The 27,823-nt window shown below is 41.2% G+C and overlaps 1 protein-coding gene across 6 annotated transcripts in view; it reads right to left on the bottom strand.

Annotated features, from left to right (window-relative positions):
• The window catches only part of cux2b (cut-like homeobox 2b), a 392,464-nt gene that overhangs the window by 154,869 nt on the left and 209,772 nt on the right, over positions 1 to 27,823 (bottom strand). For all 6 annotated transcript variants that reach the window (XR_011356280.1, XR_011356281.1, XR_011356284.1 and 3 more), the window contains exon 5: positions 6,591 to 6,669. Coding sequence is in view for 1 of the 6 variants with exons in the window: in XM_069933362.1 (XP_069789463.1) it covers positions 6,591 to 6,669 (79 nt within the window). In the remaining 5 variants the exon portion in view is untranslated. The remainder of the gene's footprint in view (positions 1 to 6,590; positions 6,670 to 27,823) is intronic.

Raw genomic sequence — 27,823 nt, 5'->3', positions numbered from 1 at the left:
TTGCAGTTCTCCAGTTAAGGCGAAAATTTGCAAATCACCCTATTAATTTGTGTTCTTTCATTGAGCTTGGTTAACCAACCTAAGGCTCTTCTGTACCTTTTTAAAAGAAAAAAGGGTTTTGTTATCTTGTTCATTTAACCCAGTAAAAAACTAGCAAATTATCCTGGTTTTGGGTATGGGTGATGTGGTAAACCACTGTTATGCTGTGATTGGCTGGACCGGCCTCCCGAGACTGATCCTACCCATAGCCCTTTGCCTGCTCCCCATTCCACTCTGCCTTGAGGTTGACGGCTGTTCCAGTCTATAGTTATTAAAAGCCCGTTAGCCTTTTTTGTGATTATTGATGGTGCATCAGGCGAGTCGGATTTTATTATTCATTATTCAAGAATGTGGATAAATTGGGGTGGGATAAAAGTGCCAACCTCCACACTTGGCTCAAATTCCACCTGCCCCTACCCCCCAACTCTACAACTCATTTTGGATCCTTACAGAACGAAACAACATGACATTCCATCTTAGTCGAATGGGAAGTGACAAAATGGCTGGGACAATTTTAAAAAAGCCTTAAGGGTGCAGAGGACAGGACAAATTGCAGAAGTTGAAATGCGGAAATTATGTCTGATCTCAAGATGGAGCCATGGGATAGAGTTGGGCAGGTTACGGAGAAACCACTTGTCCCTGTGATGAAGATCAATGCAGTTTTGTAATAATAACAGAATGAATGAGAAGAGAGAGGGCAGGGAGTGGGACAAAGAGCGGAGAACAAGGTGCTGTCAGGATAGATCATGGCTGAACTGATTTAATGAATAAAAAAAATGAAACAAAGAAATTTCATGGAAGAGTGCAAAATGGAGGGCTAAAACAGAAAATCAAGCACAGAGCGAAAAAAGAACAGGAAAGGAAAATTGGACAAATTATGAGAAATAATATTGGAGGGGATGAAAAACTGAGCAATAAAGGAAGGGAAAAATGAGAAAGTAAGAATGAGAGAGGCAAGACTTATAGCGATTTACCGATAGATGGATAAGAAAAGTAGCTCCAGAAGGGGGTGGCTCCACAGCTTCAATGTACTGGCATTGCTGACACCACACCCAGCCTCTCTTTCCTTTCTCCTTCTCTCTCTTTTTCCTCTCTTGTTACTTCTACTTTTCCTCCTCTCCCTGGGGAGTGGGGGGGGGGGGGGGGAAGAGGAGAAACATTACCACATGTACGCAGATCGCTGGAAGATACTCTGTAACAGTCAGTGATGTGTTCTCCTGGTTTAATGATGGAAAATTAAAAAAATATTTAAAAAAATAGAGAATGAGAGAGGCAGGTAAGAAATTATTAAATTGGGTCATATTCATTTTCATATACTTAATAGCCCTGTAATTACTTCTACGAAGATAAGCAGAATTCCAATAATTACATCAATCTCCAGTAACTTTTATTACATAAAATTTCCTTCAACTGATTAAGTGATTCTTCACCTTTACTGATGTAGCCCAATCTATTTGTGGCTAGGAAAATGGAAGAAGACAAGAATATTCTATGGGATTTTGAACCTATGAACCAGAAATTAAAATGTCAGGCTTTAAATATTTCCCAAGGGTTATGCTGTAGATCAATGGTTCTCAACCTTTTTCTTTCCACTCACATACCACTTAAAGTAATCTCAATGCCATCAGTGCTCTGTGATCAGTAAGGAATTACTTAAGGTGGTATGTGGGAGGAAAGAAAAAGTTTGAAAAGCACTGTTTTAATCATACCTCATTGACTTGTTATGTGCATGGTTTCAGGACTCCAAATATTTTGCTTGAGAAAAACTGCCATTGGCCCATTTCCTTTGGAGTTCTGAAACCGTTCTATGCACCGATGGTATAGGGAATACTTAAAGTGTCATGTGAGTGAAAAGAAAAAGGTTAAGAACCACTGCTGTAAAGTTAAACTCAACTAAATTTGGAAAATTTCAATTTTGGAATAATTCTTTTATCTAGATGTCAGATTTATTACTAGAAGTGACTAGGAATGTGGATGAGGGTAGCGCAGTGGATGTTGTCTATATGGACTTCAGTAAGGCCTTCGATAAGGTACCACATGGAAGGTTAGTTAGGAAGGTGCAGTCTTTAGGTATAAATTTTAAGATAGTCAAATGGATTGAACATTGGCTGAAAGGGAGAGGCCAGAGAGTGGTAGTGGATAATTGTCTGTCAAGTTGGAGGCCAGTGACCAGTGGTGTGCCTCAAGGATCTGTATTGGGCCCATTGTTGTTCGTTATATACATTAATGATCTAGATGATGGGGTGGGGTTAATTGGATTAGTAAATATGCAGACGATACTAAGATAGGTGGAATAGTGGATAATGAAGAAGGTTTTCAAGGATTGCAGATGGATTTGGGCTGCTTAGAAAAGTGGGCTGAAAAATGGCAGATGGAATTTAATGCTGATAAGTGTGAGGTGCTTCATTTTGGTAAGAAGAATCAGAATAGGACATGCGTGGTAAATGGGAGAGCATTGAGGAATACAGAAGAGCAGAAAGATTTAGGAGTGACGGTACATCGTTCCCTGAAGGTAGAAACTCACGTGAATAGGGTGGTGAAGAAGGCTTTTAGTATGCTGGCCTTTATCAATCATTGCATGGAATATAGGAGTTGGGAGGTGATGTTGAGATTGTATAAGACGTTGGTGCAGTTCTGGTCGCCTAATTATAGGAAGGATATAAACAGAGTGGAGAGAGTGCAGAGAAGGTTTACCAGAATGTTACCTGGGTTTAAGCATCTAGAGTATAGGGAGAGATTGGACAGATTAGGTCTTTATTCTTTGGAGCGTAGAAGGTTGAGAGGGGATTTGATAGAAGTATTTAAGATTATGAAAGGGATAGACAGAGTGGATGTGGATAGACTATTTCCGTTAAGAGGAGGAAAGATTAAAACAAGAGGACATGAGTTAAGAATTAAGGGGCAGAGGTTTAGAGGTAACATGAGGGGGAACTTCTTTACTCAGAGAGTGGTAGCCGTGTGGAATGATCTTCCGGGAGAAATAGTGGCGGCGGAGTCAATTGTATTATTTAATAAAAGGTTGGACAGGTATATGGATGAGAAGAAGATGGAGGGTTATGGGCATTGTGCAGAGAGGTGGGACTAGAAAGGGGTGTTTGGTTCGGTGCAGACTAGAAGGGCCTAATGGCCTGTTTCCGTGCTGTAATTGTTATGTTGCATGATTTCACATACAACTGAGATTCCTTTTACCTGTGGGTGCGGCAGAATTACCGTTAATTGGTAGTACAAAAAAAATAAACTGTACCCAGCATAAAACATGTAAAGAAACAAAGATCCGTAAACAAACTGACTGTACAATACAGAGAGAACAAAAAGAAAATCAATAAGGTGCACAAGTAAAAATCCTTAAAAGAGTCTCTGAGTTTGTCATTGAGGAGTCTGATGGTGGAGGGGTAGCTGCTGTTCCTGAACTTGGTGGTGGGAGTCTTGTGGCACCTCCACCTTTTTCCCCAATGGAAGCAGCGAGAACAGTGCGTGTGCTGGGTGGTGTGGGTCTTTCATGATTGCTGCTGCTCTCCGACGGCATTGTTCCCAGTAGATGTGGGGATAGTTTTACCTGTGATGTCGTGGCCTGTGTCCACTATCTTTTATGTGGAGAACTATATTTTAAATATTGTGTCAAAGTGTACCCACATCAAAGCACGGGGTCCGGAAGCTTCAATGTGAATAGTTTAAAAATTGAGGTTGATAATTTTTTATGAAAGGCATTATGCAATATTCAACTCGCTCAACCCCAAAGCATTCAGGAGGATTTATGAGTTGTTCACTGAGCATGATGAACGGGGTTAAATGTTCTTTTCTTCTTTTAAAATAATACAGCTGTCCGACAAATAGGTGGAAAGTAAGAAATTATTTTGCTTCAATCAAGCATGTCATTGATGTGGGGAAGTGCAGTGTGGTTATTATGTTATATCATCAGACAAGGCAAAGCCGCACTGATTGAACTTCGTGGTGCTGATCATAACTGTTGCTTTGCTCACTTGCTGTGAAGTAAAAGTAGCTCAATAATTGGTGTCTGGCCTTGTGCTAGCTACCGAGTCTTTTATTGGTTCACTTCCACAAAGATCGTGGGATTACACGTACTAGATGTTCCTATTTATTAAGCTTGGGTTCGGTCCTGCACACCGGAGGCCTATTCTTCAATGCAAGAACCAAAAAAAGCCTCACATTTGAACATCAGAGGCAAATCCCAATTTACAATATTTCCCAAAACTAAACCAGATTTGCTAAGCTCTAAATATTAGTCAAGCAGTTTTTTTTTTGCATCTGTAAATTATCAAAATTAAGAAAATGTATTTTTGAATCATTCTTGAGAACAAAATGTTTCTAAATGTTTAATTTGCTGGGAAGCTGTGGGCCAATTTACTAAAAATGCCATCCTACTCAAGAGCATGAGCTGGAGAGAAGCAGGGTCATGACGCGAAACAAGTTATCAGCAAAATGCACTTCATGCCCCGGTTGGTGATTTGTGTGAAATACTGCTGCAAATGGACAGATTTACAACTTAAAGTAGAGTGGTGCAAACTAAGTAAACATCAAAGCCCTTCAATCCACATCAAAGCATGCAAACAATCATCAAAACTGAAACACCCGCTGCAGAAACTCCTGTCTGTAGGTTGGATGTGAGAGAGGGTTCAATTCTGTGCCACTGAGTGTAGGTGGAAATTGATGGTGAGACTACATTCTGGAGCCTCCACGGTAAAAAAAATTAAACGGCTAATCCTATGGAATACAACAAAATTGCCGGCCCGGGAAGGATTTTTGTTTCAAAACTTCCATGCTTTCAGCCAAAATCCTTGCATCTACAGACAGTTATTCACAGTTATTCTAAAAACCAAGTTTTCCCCAGGGCACAGCCGCAGATGTTATTTTTGGTGAACATCTAAGATACAACACAACATTCATTCATCTCACCATTGCAGCTTGCAAAATATACACGGCTGTTTCTCTCCCCCCCTCCCCCCCCCCCCCAGCCCCCCCGGCACATCCTCTCCTCGAGTTTCAAATTACGGCACAAAGTCTCCACAGCCCTTCAATCCTTCATGTTGATGGGTCATTTATGGCTCTGGTCCCTTCTGCAGACACTTGTCAACTTGACAAATCCTTCTCAAAAGGTCTTTGCACAGGGACCTCAAAGGCACGGCTATCAGCTGGAGGGCTTGCAAACACAAGTGCCAGGCAGAGAAACGGGTATAAATGGTGGTGAGGCGAAGTGGATGATTCATCGCAAGTTTATAATGGAGAAATCAGTAGTCAGAAAAGAAGGCAGTAATTTACAGCCAGCAATTCACTTATCACCTCCCCGCAATTCTGACACTAATTATGGTATTTGAACATTTCAGCAGTCTTTTTAGTTACTCCCACCATTATGAAGAATTTTAAAAGGAATCTAGGCTTAATACTTTAATTACTACATACGTACAGACACTGTGATCATATATTTGCTAAATTAAGATCAGTCCTTGCATTCTCTCAGTATTTGTTATTTTCATCTTTATAATAAAAACTTTCAAGGTGACAACAGCGAATGAAGATGTGTAAAATTCAGAAGAACATTACAACTTGTCAAGCAAGTGCTTGCAAGTGGCCTTCTGTAAAAAAATGTAATTACTGACAGAGTGAGTTACAAGACTGTGAAGCCGGACCTGGTTCTTATGATGTCACACTGCACTAGGGGCCTTGAACCCTTTCCTTGATGATTCCCGCCCCTCCTCCATACTACTCAACATGAACACTTTTAGCATGCTTGTGGGAGGATTATTTCATACCAGCTGCTCACCTCCCCTTGATGTGCAAGGAGATTCAAAGTGCACTATTGGAACACTGAGGAAGAACAGTAGTACATTTCCCAAAGAATGAAGTTCAGGATTCCAGATTATGCTCCAAATGCATTAAAGTAAATGACGGCCGCAACATAAGCTTTCATTAATTGTGATGTTAACGTGGCAGGCAGAGCACAAGGACATTTGCTTCCTTTCAGACAAGAACAGATGGGGAAAACACAAGGAGCTATTAGGCCAATAACCCGAAGCTTGGTTACTAAGGTTAGAAAGAGCATCTTAAAAAGGAGCAAAAAGGGAAAAGCTCATTTTAATGTTATTAGAAGTTCTCAAGTAGTTTATAGCCAAGATTCGCGACTGTCATTTTAAATTCAGCACGATTTGTATTTGAAAGCTGAAACACAATTAGGATTGGAGATAAATTGCTTTGTTGTTGATAAGTCTACCTGTCACTAACCTGAGGTGCTGGCAGTTCAAGACAGCTTTGTCTGTGGGCTCCATTGTCGGCACGCTACTTCACATCATGTGCTGTTATAAACCAAGGCTACTCCATTGCACACATTGTTATCTGACATGATCATCGTGCCAAAACCTATTAAATGGCAGCAAAGTATGCTGAACAGGACTCACAGACCAATATGTTTCAATGATGCAAGTTCGACATTCCCAGTTGAATACTGAATAATGCATAAAAATGGTTTTTGCGCAGACATTCTGCCACCTAAGAAGAGCTATTATTATAGATGAATCAATATCTAAATGTCTTCTTACCTGGTGCTTCTATTAATTGCTTGTAAACATTAAGAAAGGCAGCTTCAGCCTCCTTGCTTCTTTTACTAAGTGCTACCACCTGGAAAATAAAAGAATAATTACTGAAGATTTATACCCTCAATCATTACGATGATTTACATTAGATCATTTGCGACAGGTCCATTAAGTGCAGACCGAGGGCCTACACTGGCAAACAAATCGCAGCAATGACAGCAGACTGATGCCCAATAATCACTCAGTCAAACCGTCGGATTGCCATGAAGTTAATTCGGGAAAGAAACCAAGATGTGAAGGAACATGTGCCTTTCCAATCAATCTTGTGGGTTCCCTGCTGCTTGCCGGGCACGGCCCAAGCCACTTGAATATTTTCATATCGTGGCCGGGCTGAAGCTGTCGCAGGGAAAAGGTCGTAAGAAAAATTCAAGGAAGTTACTCACAGCTCAGCTATTTGCTGATCATAGAAACGTAGCAAGAAAAATTGGAACAAATCCTTTTAATCAGGGTTGACGGGCATTTTGGAAAGATTACTCAAATCCTTGCAAGTGCGGTAATTCGAGGAAAAATGAGTGCCGGTGAACTGTGCCATCTGATCAATCACCTGGATGGGTATATCAATCTCGATTCCACGAGGCCATCAACAGTCACTTACTTCTAACTTTTTTTGTGCATGGCTCCTAAAACTGCAATGACCAGCTTAACTATTTACTCTACACAAATACCCTGAAATATCTCATCTTTTAACCCAGTTTACAGTTGCCAGACTAAAAAAATCATCTTTGGGCATTGCTTCAACATTAGAAGACCAAAGTCAGGAACGCTGCAAGAAGCCAACTGTGCCACCATCATCGATCATGGAGGAAAAGCAGCCTAATATTTGAGTCACAATCTCTCATCAGCTTTTGCGGGACTTGAATGACAGGATTGGGCTGTGCAACAGATCTCATCTCACAACAGCTGGCAAACCAGCACCAAAACTTCCAGTAGTTCTGCACTTTGTTGCGATCTTTTCAGCATTGAACAGCTTTGGTTTCCTTACTCTTAGTGATTTTATTGGTTATTTTCTCATTTTGAGCTGCAGTGCACATTTTAGAGTGACTTTGTTGTTTATGACGAAGCTAACACAGAATGATGGATTTCAGGCAAAAATGAACTTCACAGAAAGACTGCAAGCTGGTCAATGCACAATGGCAAATGGATTGAGGTCAGAGTAAAAGTATCTGTGCAACATTAAGTGATCTCTTGGTACCGATGAGTGCCTCGCTTTATGCAATCAATGAGGCTCTGAGCTTGACTTACACACTTACCAACTATGGTCACAGAATATTAAAAATAAACAATCAAATTCAAAAGCAACTTTAAGCAAGGCCACAGTTGTACAACAGGAGCTGGCAACCAAGGGTTAACTTCCACACTACCCATAAAGGTTAAAGTTACCCAAGACAACAATGGTATTGATTATATCCCAGAGTAAGATTTTAAAAATTTAAGCTTTGTTTCCATATGCCAAAATAATGAACTGCATAGAACACACAAATCAATGAAACACACAATTATCTGTAGGGACCGGTAAGGACTTAAGTGGACTCCAGAAAACAGTTCCAAGCAGAATGGAGCTAGTCATGGATTAGTGCCTCTTATGAAGAGCTGATCAGTTCAGGTTTTAGAAACTGTCCATTAACCGACTCCCTGACAAATCCAATGAACAAATCGCAAATGGATGAATAGAGAAGTTGACCATGTAATCCCAAACATTTCCCTCTACATTTCCCAGGTCTTTCACAGCCTGGTGTCCGTCAGCAGTTTGCAAAGATCCAGACCTTGTAAAAAGGCACGGGGCTTCCCATGTCAGGGATCAGGCAGCTTTTCTTTCTTTTCTCCGCACACAAAAGCTGAATGTCCATCCCTATAGCACACAGCTATTTACAACTGACGCCCAGGGTTTCACTCAATAATCATTTAAACTGGGTTTATCCTCGGAAATTTGAAGGATAGGAAATGCTGTTTTCACAATTAGATGTGGATTTTTATAATGGCATCACATCTGGACACAGTTCCGCAAATAGTAGAAAACCCAGTGGAATGAAAGCTGTCTGAGGAATAGATGGTTCGCGATTGGATCTCATTAATCTACTAGTGTCTTGTGTAGCGGAGTGTGGTTCTGCAGCTTCCAGTGCAAGCAGAGACCAAGCACTCCCTCAAAAAGGGAGGAGGAGAAATTGTGACCAGCCATGGAACACCAATGAAGGAAAGCTGCGGGCAATCTGCACCCCGTTCTCTCGGAGAATGTTGCTCAGTGCAAGAATGTAATGAACTCACTTGACAACAATTTCCAGTGGGGGAAAGTAGGGGAAGGCAACACTGAATAACAATCAAAATGGGGCAATCTAGACTGACTCGAGCCCTTTCTTTCTTAAAAGTGCAGCCATCAAGTTGAGCCCACCTGGAAAGCCATGGAGCACCTCACGGGAAGACAGATTTACAAAGGTGCTGTCACTTTACAGTGAAGACGGGCTCAATTTGACGGCTGCGCTTTTGAGGAAGTGAGGGCTAAGATTATTACACGAAGGAGCTAGATACAGTAAAACCACGGTTATCTGATGTTCAAGCAGCCAGCAGCCTCAAGCAACCAGCAAAATAAATAGAGGAAAATAAACATTAAAAATTAAAAGGAATAAGAATAAATAAAAGTTTAAAATTGTTAATGTTCTCTGAAGTAACACATATGCCTTTGGTGAAGATGGGAGCAAACATTCAGCCAGTGAAGGGCCTTGGTCGGACTTTGCTCATAAAAGCTGTTTGAATAAAGTTGTGTGAAACAACAATGGCAGGACGAAGAGCTGGTTGATGCCGCTCACTGTTGGGGTGACTCTCTTAAAGTGTCTCCTTATCCCGCTTAGAAAGTCTTTTTTAGTATATTATCATGTATATTAGTAAGGCATATCTGTAAACTTGGGGGAAGGAGGGGTTAATTATCTCTAATGTTATTGTTTGCCTTTTGGACAGTTCCGTGGAGGGGGAGGAACCTGCAGATGCAGCGACGGTTAAATGTTTTCAAAGAACGTGAGTGAAAATAAAGTTAAAAGGTCTATACATTCAAGCAAGTGAAGTTGGTTCAGTGTCTGTACAGTGTAGTATTTAGACTTTTAAACTGCTTATTAGTGTATTAGTTAGGCACTGTAAGAATGAGCCTCAAGCAACTCACTTTTCCGGCATCTACAAATCTCCACAGGTGCCAGATTCCAGGTTCTACTGTGCTTCGAAGAAGGTGCGGAGACTTTCAAAGAAGTTGCCCGGATTAGAGCACTGGTCACATGAAGCACGCTTTTCTCTTTGGGGTGACAAAAGATGAGAGGTGACTTTATAGAGATGTATCGGACGTGATAGGCCTGGTTAGGGCGGACAGCCTCACCTTTCTCCTAGGGCAACAATGGCAAGTGCCAGAGGAGATCTGTTTAAGGTGAGTGGTGGAAAGGTTTGGAGAGATGTCAGATGCAAGTTTTTTTTTGACTCAAGAGTGGTGGGTGTCTGGATTGGAGGCTGGTACAATAGTGACATCAAAAAGGCTCTTAGATAGGCACATGGATGGAAGAAAAATACAGGGTTATGGGTGTGGGGGGGGAATTAATTGTTGTGGAGTAGGTTTTATATAGGTCGCCACAACATCGTGGTCCGAAGGGCCTGTACAGTGCTACAATGTTCTATGTACAATGGGGAACAGTGACAATAACATGGGCTGAGTCAATGAAGCAATGAATGAAGGGTACTGACAGAGGGCTGAGCCATCACTGCCCATCCCAGCTTCTGTTCTAAGTGCCACACGCGCACGTCGACTTCAGGGGTTTCAAAACAAATTCCTTTACGGGATCATTCAAAGATTTACTGCAGAAACCACACTTCTAACTGGCTGCAATCCTGATGGTGTAGTTTGTGCGCTCATCATCTATCACTGTAATGCACGTGGAGTCAGCTTGGCCAGGAGACCCCAGGGAGAGAAGGGTTCCCGTGCACTATGCCACCTTCATTCAAAAGTAAAACAAATATTGACTCACTCTCACTGGAAGGCTCAGGATAACCGAAGCAAAATCAAAACAGTGAATACTATCGGTTATCTACAGACATATATGGTACTGATGTTCATTTCTCAACACTAGTGCAGGATAATTAATTGCAATGTCAACTCACTCATTATTCATGAAAGCTGGTCAAATTTACTTCTGAACAGAGTTTTATACTCACATTTTGAGAGAAGCCTTGCCTTCGGTAGCGAGGCAGAGTTTCAACCCAAAACACTGATTGCCCATCTCCCTACATAGATGTTACCTGATCCGCAGAATGGTTTTGTTTCTTTTGCTTAATATTCCAGCATTTGCAGTTCCTTGCATCTCCCCCTGAAGGTGCTGCAATTAAGAGCCCCCTGTAACAGCCCCCTGGACTCTTTCGGGTCACAATGGAAACCCACATGGGATTCATTCAAGTTAGTTTATTGTATCAACTGGCCTCAACCAGATCACAGACTCGCTGCACACAACTGCACCTCCTTTACCCCATGGCACTTATAAAGTGCCCCATAGATTATCAAGCATTAACACATCCTTACCCCTTCTGAATAAAGGAAAGACAACAATCTGTGCCAGTGGTGAAATGATTGAGATCAGTGAAATGGGGCGTGACACAGAGGAACGTGCTCTTGTATTTTCTTTCTCATCTTTTTTACCTAAAGTTTCTTTGGGTTTTTCTTAAAGTCCCTTAAGGGTTTGTGACTTAATCAATATTTGGTTCTTTGTATTTGTTTAATTTATATAATATTTTCTTTGTTGTATTAGGGTTTGGTAAGGAGGGGGAAGGAGTAGGGGATGATGTATGATGTTGAAAGAGATCGTGTTATTTGTCTGGATTTATAAGAATCTTTGAAAATCAAAACTAAAATATTTTTAAAAAGCATTGACATGTTTTGCAAATAATTAGTTCTTCAGTCAAGCCCCCTCCACACTTGCATCCCTCTAAATTGGCCATTCCGTGTCCTGGGATAAGAATGGGGGTTTGACCACTCCTAACTGGGACACTGAACACTTTCACACTTGCAAGTAGCCATCCCTGGGGTTAGAACTGTTCTACCTTCTACTGGTGATGTCATGACGCAGCGAGCGATGGTGGACCTGCCCTAAATCCTGATCAATGTATTATGATCTTATATTTGAACAAAATTAATCATGTATAATTATATAATTAAGCTTTATGTACAGCACAATATGAGCCCTTCAGCTCCTGTTGTTGTTGTGCCGACTTATATAAGCCTTTATAAGGGACTGTGGGAAATTGCGAGCAATAAATAGCAATAGCGGACAATTTTTTAAACAGGGTGGGAAAGTTTGTAGCGCTTTAGCGCTCTATTTATATAACGTGGGAAAGTTGGTAGCACTGTTGCGTACAATTTATAAATACTGTGGGTGAAAAAGCGATGGCGGACCTGCCCTCCCAGAATTCTATGCAGCAGAGAAACTGCTGTATACCCGGCTCCATGCATTTCTCTAATGCACGGCATTCTCGGAAGTCAGGTCTGCCAATGCTTTTTTTTCTCCCACCACTGTCTTTATAAATTGTGCTACTAATTTTCCCCACACTTTTTAAAAATTGTCCGCTATTGCTGTTTATTGCTATTTCCCTCCCCCCACTGCGACTTTCTCATGGCAAAGTTTACACCTTCATTTTAATCTTTTTTTCTTGCACGAGTCTGCACTCACGGAAAAACTTGGGTCATTTCAATCCCACAATGCAATTACTTGTTTCACACTTGCCTGATTGCAACACCGGGGATTGTACTAGAGGTCAAGGCCGTCAATCCCCAGCGTGAGATGACGTCATCTGACGCCGGCGTGGAGCTGACTTTGCTTTTGTTTCACACTTGGCACTTTAAAGGCCGATTGGCGTTTGATTCCTGGGATCACTTGCAAGTGTGAAAGGGACTTAAAACTGCCATCAAAACTTAATCACATCCTTAAAGAATTCTTGTATCAAACAATTTCCATGAGGCATCCAGTATCTGCCTCATCATCCACACCAATCCAGACATCAATGTGTGGGGGCAGCCATGGCCAAACAGAAAGAAATGTCCGAGCCTCATGGGCAATCTGCTGGACGCCTCCAACTTATGATCCTTGCACAAAGCTCGCTCAGCCTGTATTCAATTCACTTCAACCCAAAGATGCTTTTAGCTTTAGCAGGACAACAGTCAGCTTTCAGCATCACCGGGCCTCAACAGGAAACACAACCACCACCAGGCACCACAACCCATTTCTCACCAGAATGCCTCCACTTCTCTTCCTCTGCCATCTTGGGCTTTCAATGGAAAGATTACTGAGCCGGGATTGAAGGTCGACAGAAAATGTAGAATGAGTAGCTATCCTCTTGTATTTAAACAGGAGGTATAGCTCCTTTTTCTGGAAGGTTCTTGTGAAAAATACATCGACACAGAAATATAGCTCTTCCTTAGTTTGTTGGTTTCTAAAAAAAGCACTCATTGTTCACCTAAAGAACTAAAATTTGACATCTACGAGGCAAGGCCCCGAACATGAAAGAACATTTTTAAGATGTTACATTAAATCAAAGCAACAAAGTGAGCAGCGTAAAACATAGGGGACCTTCCTTTATTGTCTCTCACTGATGTGCTGTGTTGGGGTGGGGGGGGGAGGAGGAGGAAGGGACAGGGAGCAAGAGTGAGAGAAAGTGACAGAGAGAGAGAGAGAGAGAGAGAGAGAAAGGGACAGTAAGAGAAAAAGGAGAAGGAAGTTTATTTCTACCTTTCCTGATGACCAACTCAGCCCTTGTTCAACAAAATGCCAGAAAATAAAAGAAATGGAAAGTTACACTTTAATTATTTTCCTTAAAAAGGAATGGGTCGAAAGGTACTGCTACCAACATTTACTTCGTGTCTGGTGTCTTCTTCACGAATCCATTTAATGACTGAAGTCAGGTTTTTTAAAAAAACTGCTAACTTACTTCATAAATCTTCGCAACTACCCAATTTGAAAGTCTTCCCTTGGATATTTTCCCTGTAACTTTTTGGCCTCTTCTTGTAAACAGGTTGATGGAGACCCAGAGCGAGTCCACACCTTGCTGCTCAACCAAGAGACCTGTTCACACACCAAATCGACCACCTTGACAACACACCGCCCCATCCCATAAAGCCCATGTGGCTTCCACCAGATGACAAAACACAAAATTAAATTTCTACCAACAAATTACAATTTATTTTTATTAGTTATATAAAAGAATCCACATGGCAGGGAAGGAAAGAGAAAGCAAAGAATCGAAACTGCATCTCTGAAAATTCTGAATCATTTTTTTTGGGTCCTAACTACCATACATGTCAGTGTATAAGGTGTACAAGATGACCCCCAGAATTTCCACTTAAAATGTAGGCTTTGACTGTGCTCACTGTATAAGGCTTAACCCAAGTCAGGCACTTTGTAGTGCTGCTTAAGAAATCCAGTCTTTAAAAGTAATTGGTCACTGCGAGGTTTATCGTGATTGGCCTGACAAGGCTGTGTAAACAGAATGCACTTTGGGAACCTGGCTGATTGTTTACTGTTCGTCAGCTGTTGCAAATGGCAACTGTTAGCTTCGCTTGTGCTGTTATTTTAAAGTATGTTAGACAGGTTTATAAAATAATTGTATTGTTTTAATGTAACATTATTATTAATCCAGCTTCCCAAATGTAAGTTTCAGTAGAAAAATATTTAGTGGTGGGACTATAGGAGTTATGAGGGTACTTAATGCTGTAATTCGGATTTTATACTTGGCATTCAAGACGACATCTGGTCTTGGGGTGACATTTTTAAGGTTCAAATTCCGTCTTGTATGTTAACACTTTTTGAAACTCAAAACTACCAAATGCAATATCTTGTTTACAATACGATGTAAAAATATAAAATACAAAATTACAGAAACACCAAAGATAATAGCATATTTTATGGTCAAAGTGCAAGCTCATTACTGGAAAAGGCCAAATTTAAATGACAATGGATTTAGCCTTCACCAGCTGTTAGTCACAGCAGAAAATGTAGCCAGTGGATTCTTTGGAGCACAACTAGTCATGTTATCAGTACAGCAGCACTTTTGTTTCTCAAATTAGATTCCATTAGTTTTGTGTTAAGAGAAGCAAGATAATGCATTAATGTGGGAAGTTATTGAGCTAGACATCTTTCCGCACCAGTACAATGCAAAATAGCCTGTAATGGGAATGTTCGCACAAATTAAATCATGGAAGACTCCACCCCACCCCCTACCTCCCCCAAACAGTCGAAACTTGCTTTCAGTTACATTGTTTTCTTCAGTCACCAGGTAACAACCTGGAGAACACTTTTGGTCTTTTTAATGAGAAAAGAACACGGGGAATGGGGGTGGTTCAGAGAAGGCTCACTTATCAACTCCTGGGATGAAGGAGGATTTGTTGAATCGGCTGATGGGGAAATGGAGCCAGGTATGGTTTCTGAAGCAAACGATCACCCATTGATGATGGAGATGGAGCAGGAATTTCTCCTTTGCAGACCGTTGTGCATTCAAGGTTGGGAAGATCTTTGACTATGGGGTGATGAATATATAGGAAAGTAGCGCCAAGCCGAAGATCAAATCAGCCATGATTTCACTGATAGATGGAGCAGGCTCAAGGGGATGGCTGACTTCCATTTCTAACTTTTATCTTTCAATGTCTTGAGAGCCACTTCAATGAGAACAGGTCAATTGAGGAATTATTGTGCCCAAGACCTGTATGGCACTAATCGTAACAAACAGAAGATTCAGGTTAGAAGTTGGTAATATTTCATTTTACATTTTATTTTTACAAAATGAGACATGGACTTCAGTGTCAGTACTTACTTTACCAAAGTGTGTTATAAAAATTAATGCCTTTCACCCAATAATGTCAAAAACTCATATAATGCTACTGCTGTTAAAGGGTTATTTGGGAACATTTGTGGAAATACTTCACCAATTAAATACTCCAAGCATCTGAAGAGATTCCCCGATTAGCATTTGGTTTTCAATAATTCCAAGTTGGTGACGGGTGAAAGGGATAATTATATTCCTTTGTATCTCCAACTTCAAATAGAATTACAGGAATATTCAACAACAAGGTTATTTCACTTTAAACAGGAAAACAAATCTCCAAAATTAATGCTTAACTATCAGTTTTTTTTTTAAATGCTGTTGGGCACTTCGATTCCAGCAGCTCCCTAAAAACGTCAGTACTGCAACATTACGAAAAAGAAGTGGATCTACTGAAAATCCTAGCCATTTAGATTGGCAGAACTGTAATTAGTAATTATGTAATCATGAATTATAATTACTACAACTGGTGATTATGCAATTATCAGTTAAATTACTGACTTCTAACCTTGACATTCTGGCAGCTGAAGGATTCGCTCCAGTCAAACACAAACTCTCCGAGACGCATCAAGTCCCTGCCATCAGACAATAGTGAGAGGTCATTTGTAATTCACAGACCCATCTCCACAAATTGCCTCGCCCCCCTTTACAACACACTGAGAACGAAGGCTACACTTCACCAGCCACCGAGAGAAATGAACAGCTTCGCCACCTCCACTGAAGTGCAGCCTTTCCGTCACATTCAACAATTCCAGAAAATTACGTGTTTCACTTCCAGAATCAGAGACACATTCAGTGTCAAACAACCCATTTCAGGAGGAGCAAAAAGAAATACCATCACTATTAAACAGCTTTAATAACCATTAAATCCTCCAACAGCTTGCAACATGCCAAGTAATAGATATTATTTATTGATGTATCATTAATTTTTGTGTTCCTAATATGCTGTACAATGAGTCAAGGTGAAAAAACACAGCTGTGCTGAAAACACTCTCAGTGATGGATTGCACTCATACACTTGGGCTTTTCAAGGCTGGTGCCTTTCCAGCAAAGCAATTATCATTGTGGAATGCATAATAGCCTAATTAATTACCTTTGTCAGTTCGAGCCATGTGTCATTATTACCATGCGTCACAGCAACTTCACAATCATTTCTAAATGAAAATAGGTTATTAAGTCACATTTTAATAGCTAGTAGAACTGTGAATTGGCAAGTAAACCACACCATTGAAACGATGCACAGACTTCACAAACTGGAATGTGGTACATTCAGAATCAGCTTTCCAGATGGTGATGCTTTTCCCAATGTAAACATTTTAAAGACTTGAAAATAATTTTGCCAAGAGTTAGGCACACTTACTGAGCCATTCATTCTATCAAGGATTCTCCAGTCTGTGCATCACAGGGGATAAGCACAAGTCAGAAATTCCATTCACTAAATTTAACATGTGAAAATTTAAAATCAGATAAAAATGCTCCAGCAAAGTTTTGGTTAATTTACCTCTTCCTGAATCGGGGTGTATGAAGGGAAAGCAATCATGGCTGAATACAGCTCTTTTAGATTATGCAAGGCTTTCAAAACATACAGGGATTGTAAGTTAATTGGGGCACCAGGATATAGACAAATTTTGTGGACCAATTTTTCATGTAGAATTTATGGGGTTGACTATTACAAGCATACTACTTCTAAGCGCAATGAGCACCTGTGTCATTCGAGGCATTGGGAGCTCGGATGGGCGGGTGAGCAGCCAAGGCGAGGGTCCACAGTTGGGAAATTGGATGAGCAGGCAGCCGAGGTAAAGGTTCATGGTCAGGGAGTGTCGGGAACTTAGATGGGCAGGTGGCTGAGGCAAAGGTTTGCAGTCAGGGCTTCAGGAGCTCTGGTGGGTGAGCAGCCAGGGCTTAGCCTTTTGCACAGAGCCTTTGAATGTACACGAAGCAGTTGTAGCACATCCATCACCATTATAGTTTCCAAAGATCCAAACTGATCACAGGTTCAGCACTCTCTAGTACTTAAAATTTCAGTACATTCAGTCCAGGAATAATTTTTTTTTTTTTAAACGGCAAAATTTGTAATATGGTCAACCTTACACACTGGAAAAGCATGAATGGAAAATTGGGACAATCCAGTAAAGGTAATTTAAAAGTTACATTGGAAGAGGGAGCACAATAATTAGATTGAAGAGGTGCTTGGATTACCAGACAAAGTTTTGCAAAACTAGCCATTTATGGGAGTTAGAATGTGGGACAATGTATAGAAAAGCAAGGTCTTTGGATAAGCAAACATGATAAAAACAGGTCCATAAATCCTTTGGTATGTACAGATGGTGAAAGGAGCAGTCATTGAGGGAAGAATGGGAGAAACTGCTTTCTGGTAGATGATGACAACTCCCATAGAAAACTTCGATGGTCACAATCCACGAGAGCCTGCAGACACCGTAGTTGAAGTAAAAACACAATGCTGGAGAAACTCAGCAGATCAAACCAGTGTACTTTTTATGGCAAAGATAAAGATCATTGTTTCTTTAAATAGGAATTAATTTGGCTTTCTCTTGGCCTTTTCTCATCTCTCTCCGATTCTTCCCCCAAACCCCCTTCTCTGCTGGGTAGTGCTCCAGGGGATTCCTTCCCAACCTTTACGGTTCATACTTTTTCAAAAACCTTGGGCTCTTATATTTTTCTCTTTCTGTGGGTAGGGAAAGGAGCCTTTATCAAAACTGGAGAAGGTGAGAAGACGTGCCCTTTAGATAGCAGAGAGGGGGAGGCAGGATAGAGAGGAGAGGGTCACATTAATTTTAGGATATAGACCAGAATGGGTTTCACACAACAGTCCACTCAGATTCATTCATAGAGGTTACATCACTCCAGGACATGCCGTGGTCCCAGTCTGAGTGACTGCAGTCTGTGTCCTGGCTGGGTATAGCTGTGGAAGCTATTGGGTTAATAATTATTTTGGTTGCTCATTTAGCCCCTGAATTGGGGAGAATTTTCAAGGGATGGAAGGGAAGCTTCTGAGACGGCACTTCCAAGGGTGAGGAAAGATTATTAACTTTGAGGTGTGCACAAGAAGCAGCACCAATTCAGTGACCTAAAGTTAACAGAGCGAGCTTAAATGAGACCAAGCCTGTGGGGAAGAACAAGCTGAAAGAATTGGTCCAACAGGGCGATCCTGAGTGCGGAAAGGGTGGAAGCAGGGTTGTGGACACCATGAGGTTGACACCTGTGGAGGGAAGATAAGGTATGATGGTCAGTGAGTCATTGGTGTTATGGTTAGTCATGGGGATGGCGTCCAGTCAGAGGTGTGGATTGACTAGGAGCTGATTTTAGTAAGATAGAGACCAATAAAGCAAATCAAAGCCACACCACCCTGACAGAGATGATTTTGGGTTGGGTAGTGCGCTGACGTTCAGGTGGACCAAGTTAGACTTGGTGAGTGGGAACAGTGAAATGGTCAGGGGTCTAGTGGATCAGGAGTTGGGAGAAAGGGTCCACCAGGACCCTTCAAATGAATGGGTCTGGAAGAAGAGGGAATGGAAGGATTCGATCTCAGAGGTGTGGTTAGGAATGAAGCAAAGGCTTCTGCTGAGAAATGATTGTTAGGATGGAGGGGGGAAATATCAGAAGGGATGGTTGTTACTAGAGATAAAGAAGAGATAGGACTGGAGGACAGTAAAGTGGAGGACAATGAGAATTCAAGAGCTGTCGCAGTTGGTGGTCTTTGCTGTCTGAAAGAAAGTGGGAGAGGGGATACTGACAGTAATGAATGAGAAAGTGGAACTGCAGACCAGGACGGCTTTGAGATTGTGAACTGACGCTGTCGCGGGAAGCAATGATCATTGGCACGAAGCAAGGATCGAAGGATGCAGTGATTCTAGCAACAGAAGGTTGTGTGAATATACCTGTGAGGATGTGTGGAATTTCAGTAGGAATCTGTGCAGGATAAATTGGAGCCAAAGGCATTTCATAAGAAGTGACTGTCTGTGTCAATTCCTTATCCAAAGCAATTGAGGGTGAACAAGGTAAAGGGAATTGAGGGGAATTCCATCAGAGAGAAGCTCTTACTTAAAGTTTGGCATTCCAGGAAGTGACAGTGCAGTGAATGGAATTATAATTGAAGCAGAGGACTGTAGATGGTGGTAATCAGAAACAAAAATCAAAAATGGGAAGTGCTCAACAGGTCTAGCAGCGTCTGCAGGGAGGAGTAAAACACGAACATCTGCAGACCCCGAGGTAGAAGTGAAGACACAAAGTTGGAGAAAGTCAGCAGGTTAAACAGGCCCCTTTATATAGCAACAGTAAAGATACAAAACCAACGTTTCAAGCTCGAGCCATTCATCAAGGTGAGCAAAATGAAGGCCGGTGCCCAAACTAAATGGTGTGGTGGTAGGAGGAGCACATTTTTTGTAAGGGGGATGGATGTGGAGAGAGATTGGTTTTCCATAGTGTGGGAGAGTATATAGACATGTTTTTGGGAGATAAATTGGGAAAGGTTTGTTAGAGTAGGTCATATACAAACACTTTAAAACAGATCTTATTTGAAATACTGGAGCTCTGCTAATGCTAAACATATTGGCTCTACAGCTTTTGCAAGAGTTTTGGAGAGTGCCAAAGAGATTTCACTAATGGATTGTTATTCAGAAAAGGTAACAGATGAAAGATCTTGTTGGAGCCACAGATTGTCTGGAGTTGTTCTAAAAGGGTCATGTGGTTTTGGCAAGCAGAGAGTCACAAACAGGTTTTCTCTCTGAGAGAGTAACACACAGACAGACAGACAGACACACACACACACACACACAACACAGAGATCACTTCTACAGTGTTAAAGGCAGCAGCAGCAGCTGGGACTGGAACAGGACAAGCTGGCAAGATTGTGGAAAAACCCCATTTAGAAGACGGGTTCTTGGTTCAGCCTGGTCAAAGCCCTTGCAGTTCATGCAAGAAGAGAGGACTGGTTGTCTAATGTTTCACTTGGAATAAGAGGAACAAAAAGGCACTCTGTGGTGACCTGAAATAAAGAGGTTATCATCTGAAGAACCCTGAGGGGGCAAGTTTCATCAGCAAGACACTGTAGTGGCTGATTAAAGAAATAATTAGTTTTGGATGTCATGAAACAACAAATCTCTCACTGAAAACCGACAAGAACCGTCCTGAGTGGTAACCATTTAACTTTCAAGCACCAAAGCCTGGTGAACTTCATCAATGTTAAATTCTGTGCACAGTACAAGAATTGCCTGCAACCAGTGAACTTGGAGGTATGAGAAGTGAGATTGGACAGTGACCCAAAGAACTTCTCTGAACTTACACACACATTACATACCTGTGCGCTTAGAATTAGAAGGGGGGTTAAGTTAGGTTAGTTAAGTTTGATTCTATTTCCATATTTAAAGATAATTAAAAGCAACCTTTGCTTAAGTCACCATTTGTCTTGGTGAATATCTATTGCTGCTGGGTTTTGGGGTCCTCTGGGCTCATAACAATAGTGAAAATGAGGCAGTCAGGTTCAGGCAAGCAAAACAGGATATTGATTATTGTGAAGTTGTAAAATCAGCATGCATAATATTGTAGTGTAAATACTACAAATCACTGGAAGGTTTAAAAAATTTCTTAAGCTCTTGGCCAATGTCTGTCAAAATTAATTGGCATAAAAAGTGACCATATCCACTTGGCACTGGCCAAATCTTATAACAGGCATCAGGACTAAAGACTGCTATCATGTTACCACAGGGCAGCTTACTGATCTTCAAGCAATGGGACTCCACCTGCTTCTGGTGATAACTCAATCTTAGCAGAAGGCATTAAATGTGAGTTTCTTGAGAACGTCATTCTCCACACCTGAAGGAAAGTCAGGATCACAACATCAATGAGCAAATCATCAACTCAGCAGCAAGCGTGGCTGATGAACAAAACGAGGACAGTTCCATGGTTAGGAACTCAGCACTTTAGCATGTGATCTTAAAATTGATTTGATGGCGAAAATGACAAAAGAAAATAACAACACACATACCTGGAACATCTTCCCTGTCTAATGGTTGCACCAGAAGCCCGTTATACCATGCCTGCAAAGAGCGCAGAACTAAAGAGCTTCAGATCAACATGCAAATTCGTTACATCCCCTCCCCCCCGCCCCCAAGATATCAAGCACAAAAAAAAATGATCAATGAACCAAAGACACTGCCTGACTTTGACTTTCTGTGAAGTATTTTTATTTATTGTTAGGTAGTTTATATGAATATCCACACTATGATGCTGCCTGCAAAACTACAAACTTTTTGATTTGTTCATGACAATAAATTCTGTTTGGTTTTTTTTTAATTGGAAACTGAACATCTGCAGGTACTCAGAAACCTCCAGACTGAGCTCATGTTGTTGCTCTGGCAATTCTGTGCATTTGAGCTCCATGCTCCAAGCAGCTAGGCCGAGACAAGGACCCGCACCTGGCCTGCTAAATGGTGAGAGGCAAATTCTGCCTCGTTAAGCTCTGGCACTGAGAAAGATTGAATGAGCTGACAGGTTGGGGTGTGGACATTAATGGGCATGAGGAAGTGAATCACAGCCATGATCCTTGCAATTGAGACTCATTGCGAAGTCCAGCTCCCAGAGGTTGCACAAAGGGGTGAAGCTTCTCCAGATCCCCCAGGATGAATGCTGAAGGGGGAAATGAGGTTAAAGTAAAATGATTTAATCAAAACTATTAAGATACTGTGGGATTGAAGTCTGTGAGCCAAGTAGAGGCACAAGTGACAGTGGGCAGAATCAACGTGGTCTGTAGTCTTTCCTTTCCTCATAGGAAGTCTATTCAGCCTAACAAAGCTATGCTGTTTCTCATCAACCTATCAAGCTCATTGCTATCTTCTTTCACATGTCCATTCAAACCTCATGATCTCCCACCCACCACTTATACCAGGTGCAATTTACAGCAACTTATTAATTTACCAACCAGCACGTTTGGAATGTGGGAGAGGACTGGTGCATGCAGGGTAAATCCACATGGTGACAGGGAGTAGGTGTAAACTCCACCTGGACAGCACCTAGAGTCAGAACTGGAGATGTGAAACAGCTAGACTGACAGAGGATGACTGGGAGAGGCTTGGAGATACAGAACTTCAGAGACTGAAAGCTTCAGGGCCTCCGATCGGGAGGAAAGGTTGGCCCATGAAGGAAGATGTGGCAGGCAAAATGTCCTAATGGACTATGTTTCTTCAGCAACCAGAACAGTTGCGAGGGAGGCAGGAAATAGGAAACGGCAACTCACTTGGCTTAACATCCGTCATGGGTAAAATTTTAGAAGGCATCATGAAAGGCAGTGCAGCAAGGCACTTATAAAATTCAGGATAATCAGGAAAATTAACATGGTTTTGTGAAAGGGAAGTTATGCTTGAGCTATTTATTGCAGCCCTTTTCTGTAATAAAATGTGTTGCAGATTAAAAAGCTAGTTGTACTTGATTTAAATTTTTCAGTAAGCATTTGATTAGTTTATAGTGGAAAATAAAAGCTTATTTGGAACATGAAGGGAGATTTAATTTTGGTATGGGCTTTACATCATGGATTAAATTGATTTATAGTACCCCCTTAGATATGGTGGTTACTAATATAACAAGTCCTCCTTATTTAGGCTGTTTAGGGGAACTAGACAGGGATGTCCCCTTAGCCCCTTGCTATTTATCTAGCTTTAGAACCTCTGGCAATAGCCCATAGAGACACTCATGAGGCTCAAGGAATTGTCAGAAATGGAATAACTCATAAGATTTCTTTGTTATGCAGATGACCTTTTAGTTTATCTTTCAGATCCCAAAAGAGTTTTTTTAGATATTTACAGATTAGAAATTTCTTAAACACCTTATTACTGGATTTTCCATTTGTATCTCCACCAAATTGAGTTGATAATATTTTTCAATTGAATCCTTCTCAGAAAAGATTAATTGGAATTATATATATGATAGATTATTGAAATTACATCCAGTATGATAAGATTAAAAATGTTTGGGAATTGGAACTTGCAGGACCCCTATCAGAGGATCAGTGGGACAAGATTCTTAAACTGGTGTATACATCTTCAATATGTGCCCAACATTCACTACTCCAATTCAAAGATGGATTTTATCTTTTCTAATATTAACTTTACTGGTGACAGGTGCAAATCTGATATTGCTACATTGACACATAGGTTTTGGTCTTGTCCATCCTTAGAAATCGATTGGAAAGACATTTTTAATATCGTTCCAACTGTATTTAAGATGGAGCTATGATCCAATCCAATAATTGCCCTTTTTGGGGTTATTGAACCAGACATGGGGAGTTTTTGTGTATTTGGGCAACGGGTTGTGGCCTTCTCTACACTGTTGGCTAGAAGAGCCATCTTATTCAAACGGAAAGGCTCTAGACTTCCAACAGTGTTTCAATAGATACCATGTATTTGACTCATTGGTGAAATTTGAAGATACATGGCAACCTTTTTATGTCTAATTTTCATTTGATGTAAATGATTTTAATGTGATTAGATGTACTCTCTTATAGATGAGATATGGTCTTACCTTTGTTTTTTGATTCACAGTATGAATTAAAAGCTATATAATATATGTAACCCTCAGGATAAGCTGCTCCAATGTTTTTGTTTTTGGTTAGTTTTCTTTTAAAAACAAAAATAGAGTAGGTTAGGTGTTTTTTTTAATATAAATATATAATATTTTTGATGTCTTTTCTGTCTTCATCCAATGCAGTGTAGGGGGGACTAACTTTATACTGTTTGAAGTTTTATTTTGCATATGATATTGTATTTTTCAGTTTCATTCCCTTTTCTTAATTGTACTCATTATAAAATCCAATAAAAGAGATTGAAAAAGAAAATAAAAGCTCATGGCACAGGAGGCAAGATACAGTCACAGATGGAAGATAGGTCGAGAAAAAGGAAAGCAATATTTGGCAAAAGTAATCCTTTTAATGGGTGACAAGACGTACCAAGTGGAGTACCACAAGATAGAGGCTCAACATTTTAACATCCACACAAATGGCATGAAGTCGCAGACAGACAGCATGATGAAGTTGACCTTTGACGTGCTTGCTTTCAGTGGTCAGGCACCGAGTTGGGATGTTATTTTACAACTGTACAAGTCATCGGTGAGACCACATTTGGAGTATTGGGTGCAGCTCTGGTTATCTAGCTACGGGAAGGATGTCACTGAGCTGGAAAGGGATGCAGAAAAGATTCACGACGATGTAGTTGGCACTGGAGTGCTTGTGTTACAAGGAGAATCTGATTCAGTTTGAACTTTTCCCCTAAAGTGTAGGAGCAGAGGGGTGATAGAAAATAATGAGGAGCATAAAGGTAAATGGTCAGTCTTTATTTCCCTCCTCCAAGACCAAAACTAGAGGGCACAGATTTAAAGAAAGAGGTATCAGATTTTTAAAAAGGGACCTGAGGGGTAACTTTATGTTTGGACAGTGCGTGGTGCTTATATGGGATGAGCAGAGAGAAGCAGTCATGGTGGGTAGAACTATGTTTAAAAGACAGGCACGTGGATAGGAAAGGATTAGAGGTACAATAAAACAGCATTATCCAGAATTTATGCAACTAGCAAAAAAAAGGAGGAAATAAATAAATAGAATTAAAGTAAATAAGAATAAATAAAAATTGAAATAAAATTTAAAATGGTAAAAATAAATGTTCTCCGAAGCAACACACAAGCCCTTAATGAAGATGGGAGCAAACATCCAGCCAGCCAGTGTGCCACCCCTGTCGTGTACCACCCGCAGCAGCTCTTTGAATAAAGTTGTGTTTGAATAAAATGGCGAAGAGTTGGCCGTTGGGCAACTCTCCCAAAATGTCTCCCTGTCCCTGCCTGGTGAAGAGTCTTTATCTTTATTGGTATATTATTAAGTATATTAGTAAGGCTTTATCTGTAAACTTGGGTAAGTGTGGTTAATTATGTGGCAGTATGGTTAGCACAGCAGTTAGAGCACCAGGGACCAGGGTTCAAATTTAATTCAAATTTTGCATATTACGGGAATTCCCTGATTAAAATGAATTTTACATAATTAATGTTACAGTATTGTTTTTTTTTCAAATTACTTTTGCACGGTATTTTATCTTTTGAACTGTTTATTCTTAATGCAGGTATATTTGGGATTGTAAGACTGAGTTTCAAGCTACTGGAAAATTTGCATCTCCGGCATATACCAATCCCCATAGGTGTTGGATACTGGAGGTTTGACTGTATATTAGTCAAATGCAGGAAAACGGGATTCACTCTGGCTGATTTGATGCGACTTGTTCTGATTCTGATTAGATATGCTGTAGCACTGAAGGTTGCTAAATTTGCTGATTACATTGAGAAAAGCAAGTTACAAAAGCACCACGAGAAGCTTCAAAAGGTATGGGTAAACAGGCAACAATTTGGTGAATAGAGTGTAACGTGGGTCAATGTGAAATTGTCCACTTTAGCCACTAAAATGAAAATGCTGCTTATTATCTAAATGATGTGGGATTGAAGAATGCTGGGGCACAATGAGGGCAATGGTTGCATGTCTGCACATGTGATTAAGAAAGCTAACAGAATGTTATGTTTGCTACTAGAGAAATTGAGTATGAATGTGATGTGGTATTTCATGAATCAAGGTCAATCACATCTCAAGATTCAATTTATTGTCATTGCAATAAAACAGTGTTTTACTACATCAAAGGTGGATAGATTCACCACCGGCAGGAATTGCCTGAAATTAGAGAAGGAGAAAGAGAAACAAAAGAGAATTCCCCCAGAGTTACTGCATGTCCATAGATTCACCCCCAGTGCTTCTGCAATCACACAGTCCGAAACATTGGCAACCAAATCTCCAGGTCCAAACATCTAACATGGTCAGGAAACCTTCCAGCGCTTTTGGCACCCCCTTGCATCCCAGTTCCGATACCTAGTACCGCTTCATCCAGTTTCGAACCCGTCTCCAGCAGCCCTGTGCAAATCCCCCGACAGCAGTCTCCAGCAGCCCGCCTCACGTGTGGGTCTTTCAGCCACAGAGCCCACTTGCTGATCTGCCGCTGTGGCCACTATCCCATGGGTCATCACTTCTGCTTCTCCTTCTCAGAAGACGGTGGGAGGGGGGTGTAGTCTTCCCCATTTTCTGGTGCCCTGCACCGTGCTCCACTCCCCTGGAGTCTGGAACCCCCTCATGGCTGCTGCCAATCAGTGACACTGCCATCTTGGAAGCAGACCCCATGGATGCAGGATTTTTAAATGAATCTACTGTCAGCTCCATTAACAGGCCATTCAAGGCCTGTGCAGAGCTGACAGAAGTTCACTGGGTGGTTGGACTCCGCGGGAGCACTGTATCTCCACTCCTTGCTGCCCGCAGGTCCACACCAGCGGCAGAACTGTCGTTTCAGTGGCTTCAGCAGTGCCGCCATTTTTGATGCATCTGGAGGTCTTTATACAGTTATGCTTTCTTTATTTAAGGATGAATGGGAAGTCGTTCAGGGAAGGTTTTGTAGATAGTACCTGGAGAGAGCAGATTGTTTTGAGAAGTTCAATCTTCACAATCAGCAGATTGGCAAGAACTCCTTCCATTCTCCATCAGTAACAGAGTACCACAGGGCTGTGTTCTTAGCATCCTGCTCCACTCACTTTACACCTATGACTGCGTGGCTCAGTTCAATAATACCATCTACAAATTTGCTGACAATACCACAGCAGTGTGTTGTATAAAGGAAGGGGATGAGTCAGTATACAGGATGGAGTTTGAAAACTTGGCTGAATGGTGCACCAACAACAACCTCGCACTCAATGTCACCAAAACTAAGGAACTGATTGTTGACTTAAGGATGGGATAACCAAAGGTTTACAATCCAGTGATCACAAGGGACCTGAGGTGGAGAAGCTGAGCATATTTAGGTTCATTGGAAAGAAAGCATGTCAGTGCCTCTACTTCCTCAGGAGTTTGTGGAGGTTTGGTACGTCACCAGAAACCCTGGCAAATTTCTACAGAGATGTGGTGGAGAGTGCTGACCAGCTCCATTACAGTCTGGTATGGGAACATCAATGACCCTGAGCATAGAGCCCTCCAAAGGTAGTGAACAAAGCCCAGAAATCACAGGCAAAACCCTCCCAACTTTTGAGTACATCTACATCAGTGATTCTCAACCTTTTTCTTTCCACTCACACACCACTTTAAGTATTCCCTATGCCATCGGTGCTCTGTGATTAGTAAGGGATGCTTAAGGTGGTATGTGAGTGGAAAGAAAACGTTTGCAAGGTTTCAGAATGGCAAAGGAAATGGGCCAAAGACAATTTTTCTCAAGCAAAATATTTCAGTAACAATTGGGTCTGGAGCAGTGATTCTCAACTTTCCCTTCCCAGTCACA

The sequence above is a fragment of the Narcine bancroftii genome, chromosome 4, assembly GCF_036971445.1.
Source record: "Narcine bancroftii isolate sNarBan1 chromosome 4, sNarBan1.hap1, whole genome shotgun sequence".
NCBI classification, from domain to species: Eukaryota; Metazoa; Chordata; class Chondrichthyes; order Torpediniformes; family Narcinidae; genus Narcine; species Narcine bancroftii.
The sequence above is the reverse complement of the archived record's forward strand: the minus strand, read 5'-3'. Positions and strand labels throughout refer to the sequence as shown.